At 40.7% G+C, this 19,183-nt stretch overlaps 1 protein-coding gene across 1 annotated transcript in view; it reads right to left on the reverse strand.

Moving 5' to 3' along the window:
• Positions 1 to 553: 553 nt before the first annotated feature.
• The window catches only part of SYNPR (synaptoporin), a 114,571-nt gene continuing 95,941 nt past the window's right edge, over positions 554 to 19,183 (reverse strand). The window contains exons 4-5 of the mRNA XM_034997421.1: positions 6,832 to 7,023; positions 554 to 894 (exon numbers count right to left, since the gene is read on the reverse strand). Coding sequence (XP_034853312.1) covers positions 637 to 894; positions 6,832 to 7,023 — 450 coding nt within the window. The 3' untranslated portion in view covers positions 554 to 636. The remainder of the gene's footprint in view (positions 895 to 6,831; positions 7,024 to 19,183) is intronic.

The raw sequence follows: 19,183 nt of genomic DNA on the forward strand, positions 1-19,183 counted from the left end.
TATTTCTTTAAATGTCCATTTAACAAATTCATGGTGCAAACTGGAAAATTTTCATAAATACAGTTCAAATATTCATTTAGTGAGAAAATGCTTATTCATGCACTAAATCATATGAACACTGATTGATTCTCAAGTAAAAAAAAAAAAACAGCATAATTGTCTGAAACAAATACTTAGAGACTCACAGTCCTACAGGGTCTACAACCAAACACATAACACATGCACGTGTGATACACCAAATTATCTTATAGAAATCATTAAAACATCTTTCGCATCAAAACGCATCGGGAAACTCAGTGCTATATAATTTACTTTATGCATAATACATACTAGAGACTTTAAGCTACAAAATGCTTTTACTATCTCAACACACCTACATAACAATCATAAAAGTATCTGTGTATATAACAAGGTACTCTCCAATTAAGCTTCTATGATGAATAATGTATCTCCTCATGTCGTCTCCTAAGTACCATTTATCACAACCCAGGCTTTTCTGCCTTAATGAGACTCCAGATCTCTGATTTACATTCAACACCCTCTGCATTAATAATTGATTGGAACTCTTATAAAATTCTTCTGCTACTAGAAAGGAAGGTGGTGAAGCTTTCTCCAGAAGAATGCAAATACTACCTGTTAAATCTGATTGGTAAAAGAAGCTGGGCCACTGGACTGTTGGCCAAACTCATCGGAGGACGGCCCCAAGCTCGCCTGCTGCCCATACCCACCACTTGACCCATAGCTGTCTTGGTTGTAGCCGCCGTGGTTATAGCTGCTTGAGTGCTTCTCCATCGGGTCTGAAAGATACCTCTGTCCTGAGGAATGCCAGCCGGTCTCCTTGAAAACAAACCAGATGTTTCCAGCCCAGAGGATAAAGTTCAAGAACCCAAAGACCTAAAGGAGAATCAGAGCAAGTGAGTTGAGAGACAGAAACGCAAGAAAAATCTCAACTTCAGAAAAATCCTTCATGATACAATGTAAGGCTACTTTCCATTCAAGATTGAGATCTCTTCCAATTTTTCATTTGGATCTGCTATTTCCTTTAGAATATCTGACTTTTAATTGAATGCTTCCTACACGTTGGGCACTGTATAAAGGGCTTAGTGTGTATGGATTCATTCAGCCTGAGAAGAAGGTGCTATTATTATACCCATGTTAAAGATGTGAAAACTGAGGTTCAAGACACGAATCTTGTTCAAGGTCACATGACTTGCTAAGTAGTACATAAGGGTCAAGCCCTGTTCTGTCTGACTCCATCATTTGAGTCCTTACTGAAGCGTTACTGTCTCCCCAAGTGAGGGATTCCTCATTGTGTAAGAGGTCTTTGGGGGATACAGAGTTGAGAACTCTCATTTTAATGATAGTGCATTAATTTACAAGGTTACCTTCCCATTATGGCTAGAGATCCTACTCTTCCAGGTCTTGTAATGCTATGAAAAATGAGTCAACTTCAAGATAGAAGTATGGAGTAAGCATTCGTACAGGTGGCATGCAGGTGAGCACACGAATGTTAGTGCACACAGAGGCTGTGACTTTGAATAGTTGAACTTTCTGTGCCTCTCACATTCAGAAATGAATGTTGAAACCAGACGAGTGAAATGCAGATGTCAGAGAAGTAGGCGATGTTTTCCCAAGAACTGGATGTGAGGCTTTCCTATAGAAATTCCTCTTACACTCCAAAAGGGTGTTGTTGGTGAATCAGAGGATCAGGTGTTGCCTCCCCAGGCCCTGAGGGTTTGATGGAAGCAGCACTGTTCACTGGTGCAAGAGGCCCCAAACAGAACAGCTGTTCCACACCTTTCCCCCGGGGGCATTGGTTGACCTGGAAACTAACCACAGGCAGTGGATTTTAACAGCCCCCTACTGGAGACAGACAACAGTATGATATAAAGCTGTGATGACATTAAAGTACATTTAGTAGCCACTCCAGCGTGACAATCACCAATCAAAATGGACTTGGGCCACTGCCATAGCTCTGGAATTTGGGTGCTGGAAGTCCTCTGCTGGGCCAGAATTTATCCTTTTGTTGCTGGATGGTAAGGTGGTCCTGAGTGCCCTGTGGGTGGGAGTGGGGGGCTAGTGTAGTCAAGATGAGGCGCCTTGGGGCCTTGGAGCAGGGGCTTTTCACCAAAGTATTTGAGTATTTTAGCAGCAGGTGGATCAGGGCACACTACTTGAATGTCAACTTGGGAGTCATCCCATGGGTTTTGAAATCAGGGTGGCCTAAACTCTGCACCTTCTTGCTCTATGACCTTGGACAAGGCAGTTAGCCTCTGGAACTCAGCTTCTTTTGCCACCCCCCCTTCTATGGAATGAAAACAATTATTCCTTCCTTGGGTGACAGTTGTAAGGATTAAAGAGAACATGTGTAAAGCAGCTAGATGGTGTTGGACACATTAGAAAATGCTTACTGACTGGTAAGCTATGCTCTGAATACTTTCCCCAGTATTTCCATGAATTGTATTCAGTTGGCTCTTTGGCTACAGCATAAGCTGACGTGGGACTTTGACGATAGGGGATGTCGGCAGCCCAAGCAGTATTTAGGCCCTCACCTGATCCAAAAGACTGGTTTATCCCTTCTTCCTTCTCTCCCATTCTACCCTCTTTTTTTCCTTTAATGTTAACTGACGTTTGTTTAACATTGTTTTATGCCATGCTCCAGGCTCCTTGCTAAGGGAGATACAAAGCATAAATAAGGTACTCACAGGATAACAGTTGTGTGATCAAAATGAATTAGGTAATCACCGATAACACTGTAATATACATGCAGGATCTTTCATCTGTGTGTACAGTAACTAGGATATTTTCCATCAAAGGGAGATCTTGGTTAAATTGTATCTTTGTAAGTATATGTCAATATATGAGTAGAAAAAAATTATCAAGGAATATTTTCAGACATGAAGAGAGGGCTCTGCCCAGAGCTGTCATTTTATGTTTCTTATTCCTTGATTTCTCCCTTTTGCTTGCTGCTACTTAGTTTCTAGGAAAGGTATGCTCAAGAAGAACACAGAAATCAGGGAAATGCAACTTAAAAGTGAGAACATACAAAGGGTGTCCCCATGGGCATGTGTCAGGAGTAGCGATGTCTTATTCCATTGTCATCACACTGATATTGCAGACTCCTGGCTGGCCCGTTGTCGGGGGTCATGGGCCCTTTCATCTTTTCTTGCCATTTTGTTGCAACTGAAGTTGGAGTAAGGATTTTGATTCAAGCTCAGATGTGGGGACAACGGAAGGAGAGACCGAAAGAAAACGTGCATAGTGTGAGAAAGAATGAGGAGATGAGATCTAGATTAGCCGAGAAGATGTGTCAAGATTGCCTATGATGAAGCTGGAGAAGCAGAAGTAGAAATTATGGAGAGAACAGTTATGCTCAGGGAACCTTTGCAAGAAAAGTTGAGAGAAAAAACAACAACAACATTCTTTTCCCCTACCCTGTTTTTTGGGCTCTAACGCGATATGACATTTAGGAAAATGAAGGTATTATAGAGGCAGCTTTTGGTTGACACTTACTGAACATCTGCCCTATGCTGAGCACTGGGCTAAGTATTTATCATCTATTATCTCACTGAATCAACAGTCTTGTGAGGTCTGGTTGATAATAGCCCCACTTCAAATAATGAAACTAAGGATTAGGGACCTTAATGAATTTGCCCAAGGGCAGTCAATTATTGAGCGGTGGGGCCAGGATTCAAACCCTGGCAGACTAACTCCAAAGCTATGCCCTTAACTGTTTCAAGTGGCAACAGCATTCGGGGACTTTGGCTCTAGTCTGGCATTGCTGTCACCACTTGGGATGTCTTATGCAAATCCCTTCCCCGCAGCTACCTGCATTTGAAATATCTGGATAGCTCCCTGCCTATTTGTGTGAGTGTGAAATCACAGATGCCAAAATGCTTTGGAGAAAGTAAATTTGTTACCCAGGTAGAAATACCATCGCTATTGCTGAACCAGTTACTTGTAGAGGTCACCCCTTGTGGTGTGTCTGGCTCCTCCTCCAAAGCCTACTAGACTTGCCTAGTAGGCAAGTTGGTTTGGTTCTGTGAGCCATATTTTCTCTGCACAATTCCCCCAACCCCCAGCCAAGGTGGACACCTGGCCCAAGATGAGCTAATGAGATTCTCTCTGCCAGAAATGTGGGATTAGACCTGAGTGATTTTTAGTTCAATTCAAGATGTTCCTTTAAAAAGAAACAGGGGCGCCTGGGAGGTTCAGTTGGTTAAGTGTCCGACTCTTGGTTTTGGCTGGGGGCATGATCTCAGGTTGTGAGATTGAGCCCCGCATAGGGCTAGGTGCTTAGCCAGAGTCTGCTTGAGATTCTTTCTCTCTCTCTCCCTCTGCCCCTCCCCTACTCTCTCTCTCTCTCAAATTAATAAATAAATCTTTTTAAAAAGATAAAAAGAAATACAAACTCAGAAACCGTGGGGTGGCTATCTTCCCTTGTGTAAACAGGAAAAAGAAAAAATGCATCGGAAAAGAGACAATTATATAATAGACATTCAGAAAGAGAGAGATGAGGGATGAACAATGCGAACTGCCTAGTTTCCTGCCAGTCTTCCAGTTCTGGCCCCGGGGTTCGGCCCTTAGAAGACACATTTCTGGTGTCTTTCTAATTACTTTTACTTTTTGTGAAAAGCTAGCTCAATAGGATTTGAAGCCAAATGAGTTTGTAATGGAAAAAAAAAATCACTGCGTTTTGGCAGATAAATATTCTTTCCCTTTGCTTTTGGTAATAGAAATTTTGTTTACCTCGAAAAGCCCAGTTGCAGTCAAGTGGCGTGAGCTCTGTGCTGGAACTTTAAATCAGGAGAGGAGTATGGAAGGTCAGGTATGCCCTGGTATCTGACATCTGGAACCTTGGTCCAGCTCTAGATGCTGCTTTTGGTAGAGCCTGTTTCATCAGATTTCATTAATTTTCTGAGCTACTTCTTACCTTTCCAAAGATATTTTTTTTTCCTGATGAGGTTAGTCAGGGTCAGTTTCTGTTACTTGCAACCCAAACGTTCCAGCACATACAGGCATTGGTGCAAAAGGGGGTGCAGAGAACAGATGTTAGGGATAGGCAGATTGTTTTGCTTTAGCTCCTTGAATTGAATTTTCTGTCACTAGGACCCTTAACTGTTGTAGATCCAGAACTGTCCTCTCTCACAGAACATGCTATTTGGTTTCCATCATTTCTCTTTTTGATTTTTTAAAAATTTATTTTGTTAAGATTTTATTTATTTGAGAGAGAGAGAGAGAGAGCACGAGTGGGAAGGGAGGCAGAGGGAGAAGCAGACTCCCCTGCTGAGCAGGGAGCCTGATGCAGGACTCGATCCCAGGACCCCAGGATCATGACCTGAGCCAAAGGCAGACACCTAACCAACTGAGCCACCAAGGCGCCCCTCTCTTTTTGATTTTTTTAAAAAAAATTTTAATTACGTATTTTATTTAAAAATATACATGTATGTATGTATGTATAAAATTTAGTGGATATTTTCTTTTCTTTTTTTATTTGAGTATAATTGACACACAACATGGATGGACCTAGAGGGTATTATGCTAAGTGAAATCAGTCAGGCAGAGAAAGGCAAATACCTCTTTTTGATTTTAGGAGACACCTCACATTGTTTCTCATTCAAAATTCCCATCGCCTAGTCTAAAACTTGTTAGAGACATCAGAGGTAGAATTAAATAGACCATGCAGGATGTCATAATGTATTAGAAGATTGATTAGTAATTGGACAAACACATTGGGTGATTTTTCTCTTTGTTCTCTTAGAGTTTGAGATCCAGATTATAATAACCTTCATTCAGCACTGCCTAGAAAGAAACTGCAGAAGCAGGAGAATATATTTCCATGCATTCAGCAGCAGGTGTGGCCAGAAATGAGCAAAGATGATGGTGAGACCCTCGGATACACTTTCATCCCATGTTTCCTCTCTCACCAAGGCAGGATCCACCGTCAAATCATCAGGAAATGATTAGCAACCCTTTCCCCCGTCTTAAATGCCTTCTCAGATTAAATTTCAGAAAGCTGTAAAACATAAGCTAAACTTGAAGCCAAGATAATTATTTTTAGGGATTGCTAAAGAATGTTTTTCCTTCTGCAAACACAGTCAGGTCTTCTATTCTTCCGTAACGACTGCTTTTTGCTGCCATTATAGCTTCTGCCTTTCTTAGATGCAGTTTCTTTAAAATAACACAAGCATCCAATTTAGCTGCCCTGCTATTTGTCAGATTTTCTGTCTTCCTGTGAGAGATATACATTTGATAATATTTGATTTTGTTCAACTAATATAGTTCCCCTTTTCCAAAGTTACCAGGCAATTAAACCGGGAACATGGAGGAGATAAAAAAAATTACTGTAACTATTATAAGTATTTTTTATACTGTGCAATTCTTCCCGCATCCTACCAGGTCTGCGTGTTTTTTCTCCAGACAATCAACTGGATGTATTCTAGCTATGTGTGGCTTGAACAATGTTTTCTTCCCAGGAAACCTCTCTGCCATCAAATATTCCTTTTAACTTCTGGCAGGCTTCAGCCTTAAAGTTCAGATTTTATATCTGCTTCTGGCTTAGAATTTTGACTTGACTGTCATCCAAGCAGCGGTTGCCAATACCTGCTGGGTTCTTACTAAGACTCCTTAATTGGCAGCATTAAAGCCCATGGGTTCTGACAATAGAAAACTTGAAGACTAGGGGATCATCTTGCACAGGGAGTGAAATATCGCCTCTTACATTGGCCTAGTTTTGGAGGCAGAAATCTCCAAGATGACTTCTGAGATGCTTTTCCTATTACTTGAATGGCAAACAAAGATTTGGGAGGTAAAGTATAGGTGAAAACATACCACGGAAGTGTTTAAGCTGGACATTACAGGGCTGTGGACCGCCATGCATTTGTTGGACGGCTGTTTGCAAGCTGACATCAGTAACAAGACTTCCTTGGGATCCGTCGCGACCTTGACATCAGACAGTCCTTTCGCCCAAGCTGATGAACCCACCAACCACAAGAATGAAAAGACTACGGTGACGACGAAGTCCTACAGAAACAGAAAGATAAAACAGTAAAAGGAGTGTGAAGTTTAGAAACGAATTGGTTACTTTATGCAACTATGCGACTTGCCTTTTGGAAAATTCCTAGATCCCAGAGCACTGGAACCAGGGAGAAGTTGAAAAATAAATAAAGTTCTGTGACATTATATTTATATTTGTATAAAATAAACAATGGTAATATTTATTGAATGCATGCTGTGTTCCAGGAATGATACTAGGTACTTATAGCCCTCCTCTAATTGTTCCTACAACATCCCTGTGAGGAAGTTCCTATCACTGTCCCAGTCACAATTGACAAAACTGGGACAGGGGATGATCGAGCGGCTTGTCTAGATGCCCACAGATAATCAGTGATGGCGTCAGCACTCAAACCTGACAAGCCAACCCCTAAGCCCACGATCTTAGCCACCCTGTGCTGATGACTGTGAACAGAGAGATTTGTCGATTGCTAAAGACTCCTAGATAGCAATATTCATTCATTCGCTCATTCTTTTTTTTCATTTAACAAACCTGTGTGTCATCTAGTGTATGCTTGGGACAGTGTTAAGTGGGAGGTATTAACAGCCATAATGTTTTGAGTGCTTTTTTATGGGCAAGAGATTTTATATAATATTATCCTTACAAATATCATGTTAGACAATATTTTTAATACCCATTTTAAAGATGAGGAAATCAAGGCCCAGAGATATAAGGTAACATATAGAAAGGGGCAGAGCTAGAATTCAAATCCAGATCTGTCTGACTTAGAAAAGGATCTGCTATGATTACAGGGGAAAGAAGCTTCTTTTTTCACATGAAACAACATCTCTACAATGTAAGAGGGTGAATATTTTAAAGAGACATTCTGAGCATCTGGGCTACTTCTCATATCCTCCCTCATGACTCAGAGGGGGTGGGGGTTGGGAGTCACTGTCCAAGCTGGAAGCAGACCGTGTTCCAACATAGGACAGGTTTTCAGATTTACTTATTTATGCCTGACTACAAAAAAATGTTGCATCCTGCTTATCTAGTATATGAAAAACACTGACCTGGAAAGGAAAAGAGTACGTTTGCTATAACGAACAGAAAGATTTCTTTTTTTTATTCTGAATGATAATCCTGTCATGTAGAAAACTTGCCCTGTGTCTCTTTCGCACCCAAAGGCATGGCACATCTGACTTGTTCTGGTGAGTTTTCCCTCATGACATGACTGAATTATTTTTCATCAAATCCCAGGATCGACACTGAGGGAACTCCTACATTGTAAGGATGCTGTTGTGGATGGTATTTGTTAGGTGTGACTTGTGTTTCATATATCCTTGTAAGCTATCTTAAGTTGTTTCTGGAATGAATGGTGGTATAAACAGACAAACAAACACAATATCTACAGCAATCAATAAGAACATTTGGAATCAAGAGACTCAAGTGTTTTGAGTCTGAATTACAAACTGGAGGAATGGTTACAAATAAATAAGACAGGTTGACTCTGTCAAAGACAAATTTAGGTTCATGTTCAATCTGGTACCTTGTTCATTCATGCATGCTTTCATTCAAACAGTCATTTTTGAGTAATGTGCCAGGTACTGAGCACAGTCCTATGAGGGAACTAAGAAAATGCAAAATATGGACTCTGCTTTCTTGCTGTTGCATATTTTTCAGGGGCTCTAGACACCCTATCGTTCCAATTATGAGACAGTAGCTGTCATTATTTATGCTCATCATAATTAAAAGTAGACTTGAGAAAATGGTGTTAGGGTGGGGAAACAAGAACAGAGTCATGTGAAGACCTCTCCATTGGAAATTGGAGAAAATACTATCAAAACTTTTAGACTTTTAATAATAGTAAGAATGCCTATATGATCTCACTGATATGAGGAATTCTCAACCTCAGGAAACAAACTGAGGGTTGCTGGAGTGGTGGGGGTGGGAGGGATTGGGGTGGCTGGGTGATAGACATTGGGAGGGTATGGGCTATGGTGAGCACTGTGAATTGTGTAAGACTGTTGAATCACAGACTTGTACCTCTGAAACAAATAATACATTATATGTTAAAAAGAAAAGAAGATAATAGGAAGGGAAAAATGAAGGGGGGAAATCGGAGGGGGAGACGAACCATGAGAGACTATGGATTCTGAGAAACAAACTAAGGGTTCTGGAGGGGAGGGGGGTAGAAGGATGGGTTAGCCTGGTGATGAGTATTAAAGAGGGTACCTATTGAATGGGGCACTGGGTATTACACACAAACAATGAATCATGGAACACTACATCAAAAACTAATGATGTAATGTATGGTGATTAACATAACATAATAAAATAAAATAAAAATGCCTAACATTTATGGAGCACTTTTTATATGTGCAGTATTTTCCCAAGTTTACATGAATTAACTCATTTAATCCTGACAACAGCACTGTGAAACAGATGCTAATCCAGTCCCCATTTAACAGTTGGGGAAACTGAGGTACTAAAGGGGTTCAGTAAAACTGCTCAGAGTAAGGAATTAGCCAGTGGTGGAGTCAGGAATGTCAGCCTGGTCAGCTGCTTCTGGTACCTGTGAGCTTGACTAGTCTATACTTTCCCTCATGTCCACTTTAAGGAATACTGATCTTCTTATTTAAAACAAATAAAAAAATAAAACAAGTACACTAAAAAGCTCCAAAGTTGGACTTGAAGTCCTGCTTAATTTAGATATGACATATAGTAACGAGTCATTTTCCATAAACAAACTTCATGATTGAAGTCAAGGATCTGTGTCCTTGAGGGTAAGTAAACACATTATATTTGGTAGAACATCTAAACATTTACCCCAGTACCATTTTGCAAAGAGACAGCAATATATCATATTAGAGTATCTTCTGCACTAGGTTAACAGCTCAGAGTCTCTCATCAGATAGACCTGGGGCTGAATCCTGACCCTGCTACTCACTAACTGTGTTCTTGGGCAGTTTGCTAGACAACTTGATGTTGCAGTTTAGTTCACTGTAAAATGGAACAATAACAGTATCTGTCTCACAAGATGGTTTTGAGAAGTGAAAATACATTTTGTTTGTTTGTTTGCCTGTTTCTCCCAGTAAGATGTCAGCTCCATGAGGGCAGGAACTGTCTACTTTGCTCATTGCTGAGTCTTGGCACAAGAGTTGCCATCAACAGTTAGTCAAAGAATGAAGGAAGGGAGAAATACACAAAATGGTCCCAATTTTGATAAGATATTTACATTTACGTATATAACATGTGTAAGAGTTTACCAAGTGGTGGTTGTAGGATTAAAGATGACTTTTATTTTGTTTTATGTAAGCTTATGTATTTTTTTAAAAAAAATTTATTTATTTTAGAGAGAGAGAGCATGAGCGGGAGGGACAGAGGGAGAGGGAGAGAGCATCCCAAGCAGACCCCTCACCCCCGCCCTGAGCGGGATGCGGGGCTCCATCTCATGATCCTGAGATCGGGATCCCAACCAAAACCAGGAGTCAGATGCTTAACTAACTGTGTCATCCAGGGGCCCCTAAGCTTATGTATTTTTAAACATACCTTATTTTAAATTAGACCAAATAAAAATAATGTGGCAATGTAATCAAGACATTGACTGACAGAACTTCAGATGGCTCTGTTTGTCCTTACAATAGCATCAGGATTTATAATTAGACCAAATAATAAATGTCATTAGAATTGAGTTTTGCAGCAAAGGGTTCCAGAAAGTAGTCTCAAAGTGCCACGTTTCCACAACTAAGCAAAGTGTGAAGATGAGGAGATTATGTAAAAAGTTCTAGATAAAGAATATATTAGCCTGAACTTTTTTAATTTTTGGCTTCGGCATTTAGCCTGAGTTAGAGGCCACTTGCAGAGAGTGCCGTGTGGGAGCAAATCCTTGACCCTACATTTCTCCCTTCCAATCTCCTGTTGAGGCTCCCATTAGCCAAACCCAGCTGGAACCCAGCGGGCAGGTTGCCCACTGCCGTGATCCATGCAGTCAGGTCCTGGCACAGAGCAAGATGGGGAGGGGCAGGGCGTCCATCAGAAGCTGTCCCGAACTAGAAGTTGTCTCCGGAGCCTCAACCATAGCTGCCGTGACCCGTGTTCGCCAGGCACTCTGCTCAGCACTTACAGACATCATTAACCTTACGACATAGGTACTTGACGTTAGCCCTGCTTTTCTTATGAGAAAACTGAAGCAGTGACAGGGTGAATACTTTCCTTATAATTAATACCTGGCTTGATTATGTATCATGCGCTTTCTGAAAAGCTGGGGGAAAAGATGCTCTTTGGTGTGTTTATGTAAATAATTACCTTAGCTGGTGTTCTCTAAATTTTAGTCATTTTGGTACCACCAAACAATTTTGATTTTATCCACATTCTCTCATGTTATTGTTTCATCTTTCATTTAAAGCAAATTACCCTTTTTATATAAGTGAGGTCATCTCAGAAGGAAATTATATGTGTACTGTAATATCAAACCAAGACAACTTGCCATGGATAGGTGGGAATTGCAAACATAAGTGCTCCACAGTGAAAACAGAATACCTTAAATTCTAGCTGGGGATGTTTGCACAAGGCTTTAGAATCTAGGATCTTTGTTAAAAGGGAGATTAACAAGTGTTAGAGGGATATTAAAGAAATACTAGCATGACCTAACCAGAAGACCTGAAGTTAACTAGAATGTGGAATAAGTTCCTCAGTCATGTTACTTAATGCTATGTTAAGGGCCCAGCTACACCATCTGCTGTATCAGGAGGGGTAAATTCCTCCCACTTGAGAGGGGATTTTCTTCTGATGGTGCAGACAAGGACCTGGTGTTTACAAATGCTGCTTCCCCATGTCTATCTAAAAGAAATAGTGTGCAGGGAACAAACTCAAGAGGTGAATCTAACATTTACATCTAGGTTATCACGTGCATAATTAACCCTTTGAAGGTATCTTCTGCTGGCTTTGCTTGTGTTCTTTGTTCTCATAGAGTGGGCAGGCTGCCATTAGAGTGCCTTCATGCTTCCAAAAAACCCTCACACTTGGGATCTCTGTGGTCCCCATAAAACCCCAAAAAGTAGTCAGAGGAGGTTATTAGGCCCATATTACAGATTAAAAAAAAAAAAAAACAAAACTGTAGCCGAGAAGGATAAGTGGATTTGCTTATGGTTCATTAAGTGGTTTATAAAATATGCTCTGGGCTGGTGGTCTCTCTGTGACACCCTGGATAGAGAGGACACTGCCACGCTGCCTGGTTCTGTGTCTGCAGTATGTTCTAAGTATGTGCTCAGTGATCCAAAAATACAGCCTCCTCGGCCGAGGGAGCAGCAAGGCTTACGGCTGGCTGGGTGCTTTGTTTCCAGTTTGTTTGCTGGGTGTGTTTGGTTGCCCCCACTTCTCCTAATTTGCTGTTAGCAAGCTCATTTTCACATTAGAATGTAATTTAATATATTACTGATGCTTGTCCTGGATCACTCTGGGTTATGAGAGGGAATCATCTTTGGTGATGGAAATCTTTTAGAAGCAGGTAAACCTACCTCCCCCGATAGTAGCACCCTGGATATTGGTAAAATAGTCAATTCTCCTATTTCTATCTATTAGCAAATATTCTCAGTATTTCAACTCCTGTGACATTATTATCTGCCTCCTCGATGGCTTTGCTATTTATTCTGTGGCTGACACTTATGCCAACAGTCTGTACCAGAAACAGGGCAGCCCAATGAGTTACCCTCACCCTCAGTGTAACTGGATTTGCTTTGCTAAGTCAGCTTTCAGGAATCCCGGAATGAAGCTGGGAATCAGGATACACAGCATCAAACAGCAAGATAGAAGCTCAGCTCGGGACAGAGCTTGGGACCTGTGTTGGAAGAGAGAAGAGCTCAGCAGTGTCTGGATGGAATAACTTCTTGTCCGCTCACAGGTTTATTTCATTATTTCATGTGAAGGATGAACACTAGTGACCTCTGACTTCTGGAGAATGTCTTCAGTTGTTAACATGATGTTGCAGAAGATCATTTGATGTTCACAATAACTGCAAGAGGGTGAAGATAATTATACCCATTTTACAGATTCAGGGAAGTTAAGTGATGTGTCCCCGTCATCACAAGTATTGAGATTTGAATGCAGGGCAAAGGGCTCCATGTTTAGTGAATGACTTTTCCATCAGGTCCACACTTTCTTAAGTTTGAGTTACCTCCTTATTGTGGGAACACAGACATAGAAATAAATAACGTGGGGCTTCCTAACGCTGGGAGAAAGGCATTTTTCTTCACAATTGTCTTTCAGTCTGACAACTAAAGAAGAAAGTCTCAGCTGGGTGCTAATCTGTCGCTAACATCTATTTAAAAATATTTAACACCCATTTATCAGAGGAAATTGGCCCCAGGCTCAGAGGCTTCACACAGCAATGGTATTTGGCTGCAATACACTACTCCTTACTCTCCACTGATTCGTTTCTATGTTTATCTCCTAATTATGACAAATAATGCTGGATTTCTGTATCCAGTAGTGGTACAGGGTTTTCTTCAAAATTACCTTGTATTTAAGTTTAAATTTATGGCTCAGGTGACAGAAGCAGGGCAGAGGATGGCTGAAGTTGGGAAAGGGCTCTAAGACCCCATTCTGGGGAGGGAACCCTGAGACGGTGCTGTCCAATAGAAGGTGAGCCAGAAATGTGATTCATATACATAATTTTAAGTTTCTTAGTAGTCCCATTAAAAAAAAAAAAGCAAAAAGAAACTGGTGTAATTAGTTATATGAAGACAGTATATGTATTTATAGAATAAAACCGAATAGGTAAGATTATTAATAAGACATTTTACTTTTTTTGTATGAAGTCTTTGAAATCTGGTGTGAATTTATTTTTTTATTTTTTTAAATTTTTTTTTAAGATTTTATTTATTTATTTGAGAGAGAGAATGAGATAGAGAGAGAGCATGAGGGGGGAGGGTCAGAGGGAGAAGCAGACTCCCTGCCGAGCAGGGAGCCCGATGCGGGACTCGATCCAGGGACTCCAGGATCATGACCTGAGCCGAAGGCAGTCGCTTAACCAACTGAGCCACCCAGGCGCCCTGGTGTGAATTTTATATCTATAGCCCATCCTAATTTATATCACCCACATTTCAACTGTCCAGTAGCCACGTTGCTATTGCTATCGTATTAGACTGCGCAGCTCTAAACCATAGTGAACGAATGGAAGTACATTTCCATCCACAGTGAGAGTGATGCTCCTTCTCCAATTTGGGGTCATTGATGTCACATTTTCTTTTGGTACTTGAGTCTGAGATGACCCTAGTTGCCATTTGTCAGCTTAGCTTTCACAAGGCCAGCATGCCTCTCATGTCCCCCGTATGTGAGTTGATAAGAGCGACCCAATGCATGGCCCCAGTGGTCTGGTAGAGATCTGAAGGCAGACCAGTGTGACCAAAGAGGCTTGGACCTTCCGTATTGGCAGCCCACAGGAGGAGATGGCCTATAGGGACAGTGGGGACTGCATTTCAGGCTAGATGTAGGGGAAAATCTGACCTGACCTCTCTCTTCTCAGGACATGTGCAGGACGGTGGCTGGTGGAATGGGATGAAATCTACAGTTCCATTTTCCAGATGGAATAATTTACTTAACTCCAGCTTGAAAGATCAGAGCCAGGATTTGGAACCAGGGAGTTTGGCTCCAGAATCTGGGTTTTTAATCTATTATTAAAGGGCTCTATTGCTTTTAGAGGCCTTTTAGAGGCTCACAATAAAAATTAAGTTGCAATATTAATACTTCTGGCTAGCATTTAAGGGGCAGTTACTATGATTCAGACACTGTGTGTCCCATACATTATTCCTTTAATTCTGCTAATAGCACTTTGAGACGACTACTATTGACCCCACTTTCCAGATGAGAAAATCAAGGTTCAGAAAGATGAAGTGAGTTGCTGGTGTTCTCAGAGTCATTAAGTTGCTGAGCTTTGTTTGCAAACAAGGTTTGCTGAGCTCCAGAGTCTGTGTCCCTTGCTGGTGGGTGAATCGCATTATATTCCGAAGTAGCTTTAACGGGGGGCCCAACATGTGTCAGGCATGATGTTAAAATGCTTTCCATATTTCATCTCAGTTCTGCCTTACCACAGCCCTATGAAGTAGCTGTTAGTTTTTTGTTTTGTTTTGTTTTGTTTCTTTAACAGATGAAGGAAGTGCTTAGAGAAGTAAGTAGAGGAACTGAATACAAAACTTAGATCGATTGGACTCCAAATCCCATTCATTTCTTCATTTGTCCCTTGTTCTATCAGTTCCTTTTCGTAATTACTTGCCCAATATTTATGATCTTCCCACTACAGGCTAGGTACTGTTCAAAAAATGGAGTAGGGACAGGTGGGTACCAGTGTCCAAGTGGTTTGCACCTTTCCTTTCTCTGCACAATCTGGATCGTTTTATGTTATTAATGTAAAATGCACTACAGTCACACCATTAATGAATTGAAATTTTGCAAAAGGAAAGAGGTAGTGGGTGCTGATCTTCTGTTATAAAGGCTGAGTAGTAATCAGTCATCTTGTTTCATGTGGGAAGAGTCTGGCTTATGCTTGAGAATCAGTGTGGGACTTCATTTCTTTTCCTCTTAACTTAAATTTGATTGTGATTGACACACGACACTTTCTCTTTTTTAGGCTGTTCTTCAGAGAACTTTATCAATTGATCTGTGGTTGCTCAGCTGCGGAACTGGGGCCTCCTGTTTCTTGTTTTTCACTTTTCTTATGAAAAGAAGACTTTTTAAAAGATCCTCTGCCTCTCTCCTTTTAGCTTAGTCATAGACAATTGATTTCATAATCTTTGTGCAAGAGGGAGGTATTCTTGGCTGTTTGACAACCTCAGAATGGATGCAGTCCTCACTAGCTCGCTGCAATGTTGTTGTAAATCAATATTAAAAACACCCCTTAAAAACCGATTTGATTTCTAATTGACCCTGCCCAACCTTTTCACTACAAATAGCACAAACTTTTCAAAACAAGTTCATAGTAATATTGGAAGATTAGTAACAGTTCAAAATAAATTAGTAGTAATAGTAGCAGTATTGCTTGTAGTAATTGCTACTGAGTCAATGCTTACTTTGAGCCATGCACTGTGCTAAGGCCTTCATGTGATTTATTCTATTTAATCTTCATTAAGAATTTGTGAGGTAGGTCTCACTACATACAGGTTTTTAGAAAAGAAAGCATCACATAATGGTTAAGTCTATTGTCTTTGGAATCAGTCAGCCTTGGGTTCAAATCTCAACTGTTACTAACTAGCTCTGGGACTCAATGAAGCCTCAGTTTTCCTATCTGTAAAAAGGGGCAATAATGACATACGTTTTCACAGGGTTTTTGCCAAGGATGCATGAGTTAATTCAATAAAATACTTAGCTCAGTGCCTGACACAAAGTAAGCTCCCAATGAATTTTCATACACACACGAAAGAGAGAGGAAAATTCTATATATAATTGGATATATAACAGCATAGAAAAGTGTATTGGTATTATTCAATGGGTTTTGATGGTCACATAAATCAGGTGGGTTCATTCATTTATTCAACAAATCTCTAGTAAGAACCGACTAGGTGCCAGGTCTTTGGAATACAGTAATTAATAAAAACAGACATGATCCCAGTATTCCCTCTGCTGGAGGAGAGACCTTACTCAAATAATCACAGAAGAATATGTAATTGCAGGGCGCCTGGGTGGCTCAGTTGGTTAAGCGACTGCCTTCGGCTCAGGTCATGATCCTGGAGTCCCTGGATCGAGTCCCGCATCGGGCTCCCTGCCGAGCAGGGAGCCTGCTTCTGCCTCTGACTCTCCCCCCTCTCATGTGCTCTCTCTCTCTCATTCTCTCTGTCTCAAATAAATAAATAAAATCTTAAAAAAAAAAAAGAAGAATATGTAATTGCAGATGATGATAATGGCTTTGCAGGAAAAGGACCTGGTGTTTTGAAAGCAAACAAAACAATGCGTGGCACTAGCCAGTCTAGGGGGACAGGGAAAACTGCACAGATCTGGTTGCATCCAGAATCCTTTTAGGTTTGTCCCTTGGGTGGTTCTCAACACATGTGGAATAATAAGTACATCACAAAATGACTTATCTGGAAGGTCGATGAATTGGTGTCTAGGGGGATTTTGGGCTTCTCTCCACTACCTGCTTATACCATGCCCAAGAAGAACACACGTTGACATTGGTCAGGACCTGGAAGATTCATTGGGCCATTCTGCTAGCAGAGAGAGGTTTAAAAGGAGGGAAAGAATGCTTGTTCAGTGAGAATTTTGGTGGCTCACATATCTGCTGTTGATTCTCTGCACTTGCTCACCTGAAGTCCTCTCTCTCGGAAAGCCAAACAATCATCAAAGAGGTGAAGAGGTCTGCAGGGATCTGTTTAGCTATCTAAATGGTGGCAGAAGAGGGTTCCTGCCTTTCTGGAACGGCATGGTCTTTGAAGTTCGTAAGCTTAAGGAAACAACCAGGGTTGTTAACTGTTTCCAGGTGAGTTTCTAGCTTATAAGGAAAACAGCACTCTTTCCAAGTGGTTGGTTATTGGTTTTGACACATCTAGCAGTAAGTACAGAAACAAGTAAGATGCTCAAGTCCTAGACCAGAGGGGAGTCAACCGTTGAAACAGTCTGGACATCTTAAAAATAACTCAGGGGGAAAAAAAAAACCACATTTGTATTGTGATTCAAAGATGAATCTGTAAATTTGGAGACACTTATTGATCATATCAATATTTTTTATTTTTATGTATTTTTTAGCACTTCCAAAATATTTTTGGGGCTGCCATTGAATCAGCTAGATGAAAATGCTAAGATTTAGTCAATTAGCCATCAGCTTTGTCTACTTGACATGAAGCATCTGGGCATTGTAAACATATCTGGAAAATGCCAGATGTCAGGCAGTGTACAGATAAAACATCTGGAGGAAGTGTGGCAAACAGGAGACATGGGGGGGAGGCTGCAAGTCAAAAGCAGCCAGAATTGAACTCCATCTCTCCCATGTACCCTGGGCTAGAATGTTCTCTCCCTGCGTGATCAAAACTACTTCACCACATGCCTGGCTGGTTCAGTCGGAAGAACATGTGACTTTTGATCTCGGGGTTGTGAGTTTGAGCCCCACATTGGGTGTAGAGATTACTTATATATACATATATATGTGTATATATATGATATCACACACACACACATCACACTTTTTAAAAAACATGACACACAACTACCTTTTTCTCTCCATACAGTGGCAAGTAGTAGAGGCATGGATAGTAAAAATATCAGATATTCCAAAGTAATTTCTTCATTTGTCTAAATATTTTTAGGTTTCCCTCCAACCTATATTTAAAAATGGACACATTTTATAGGAAATCATGTCGAGTGAGCTACTCCTAGAAATTTTGACTCAGAAAATGCTGGAAGACCTTTCAGGTGCCACCTTCTGAACCAAGTCAGCCCCTCTCTGGTCTCTGCTCTGTGTTCTCTTGCCATCATCTTCCCTGCAAGGGGAAAGAAAGCACATCTTCCTCCTTCACAATTACATAATATTAGAGTGGGAAGGAACTGTCGAGATAAATCCAGGTTGTCAAATACTCCTTTAAAAACATAATCCTATTATTAACTTACTATTCTATACTACTGATATCTCCCAGCTAAGACATAGAAGAGTTGCTATGCATGGCTGGAAATAGTGCACTAAAGCAAACTTGGATCATGGATTTAAAAATTCTCTGCAATTCAGTGTTCACATCTGTAACATGTAAGCCTACCTGACAGGATTGTTGTGAGGTTTAAAATTAAATTAAAATGTGAAGCATGGAGACTGGAATATTTTAATTGTTGCATAAATGGTTGGGATGATGATGGTGGTGAAGATGATATAATCTTCAAGTGACATGGGCTGTTGTTGCCCTGGTCAATGACACTGGATCATGAGTTCAGCTGTAATGACTTCTTTTTTTCAATCTGTATACTGATGTTCTTCTGAAAATAGATTCACTCTGCTGAGGTTCAATGCATAGGGCAAAAATATTGCTAATGCAGTCTAACGTTTGAGCCAGTGGTTCTTTGTGGGTAGAGCTTCAAAGCTATTTGGCATCACCGAGGAGATTTGGCAACAACCAGGTATGCATGTGTGACTATTTCAGCTGGTTGCAGTACATGACTGGAAAAGAACTAGAATAATTGTGTGAGGACCTGGAAGTCCACTTGAAGACTTCTGCCTGG

The sequence above is a fragment of the Mirounga leonina genome, unplaced genomic scaffold (genome assembly GCF_011800145.1).
Source record: "Mirounga leonina isolate KUSES-001 unplaced genomic scaffold, KU_Mleo_1.0 Mir_94, whole genome shotgun sequence".
In the NCBI taxonomy this organism is placed as follows: Eukaryota; Metazoa; Chordata; class Mammalia; order Carnivora; family Phocidae; genus Mirounga; species Mirounga leonina.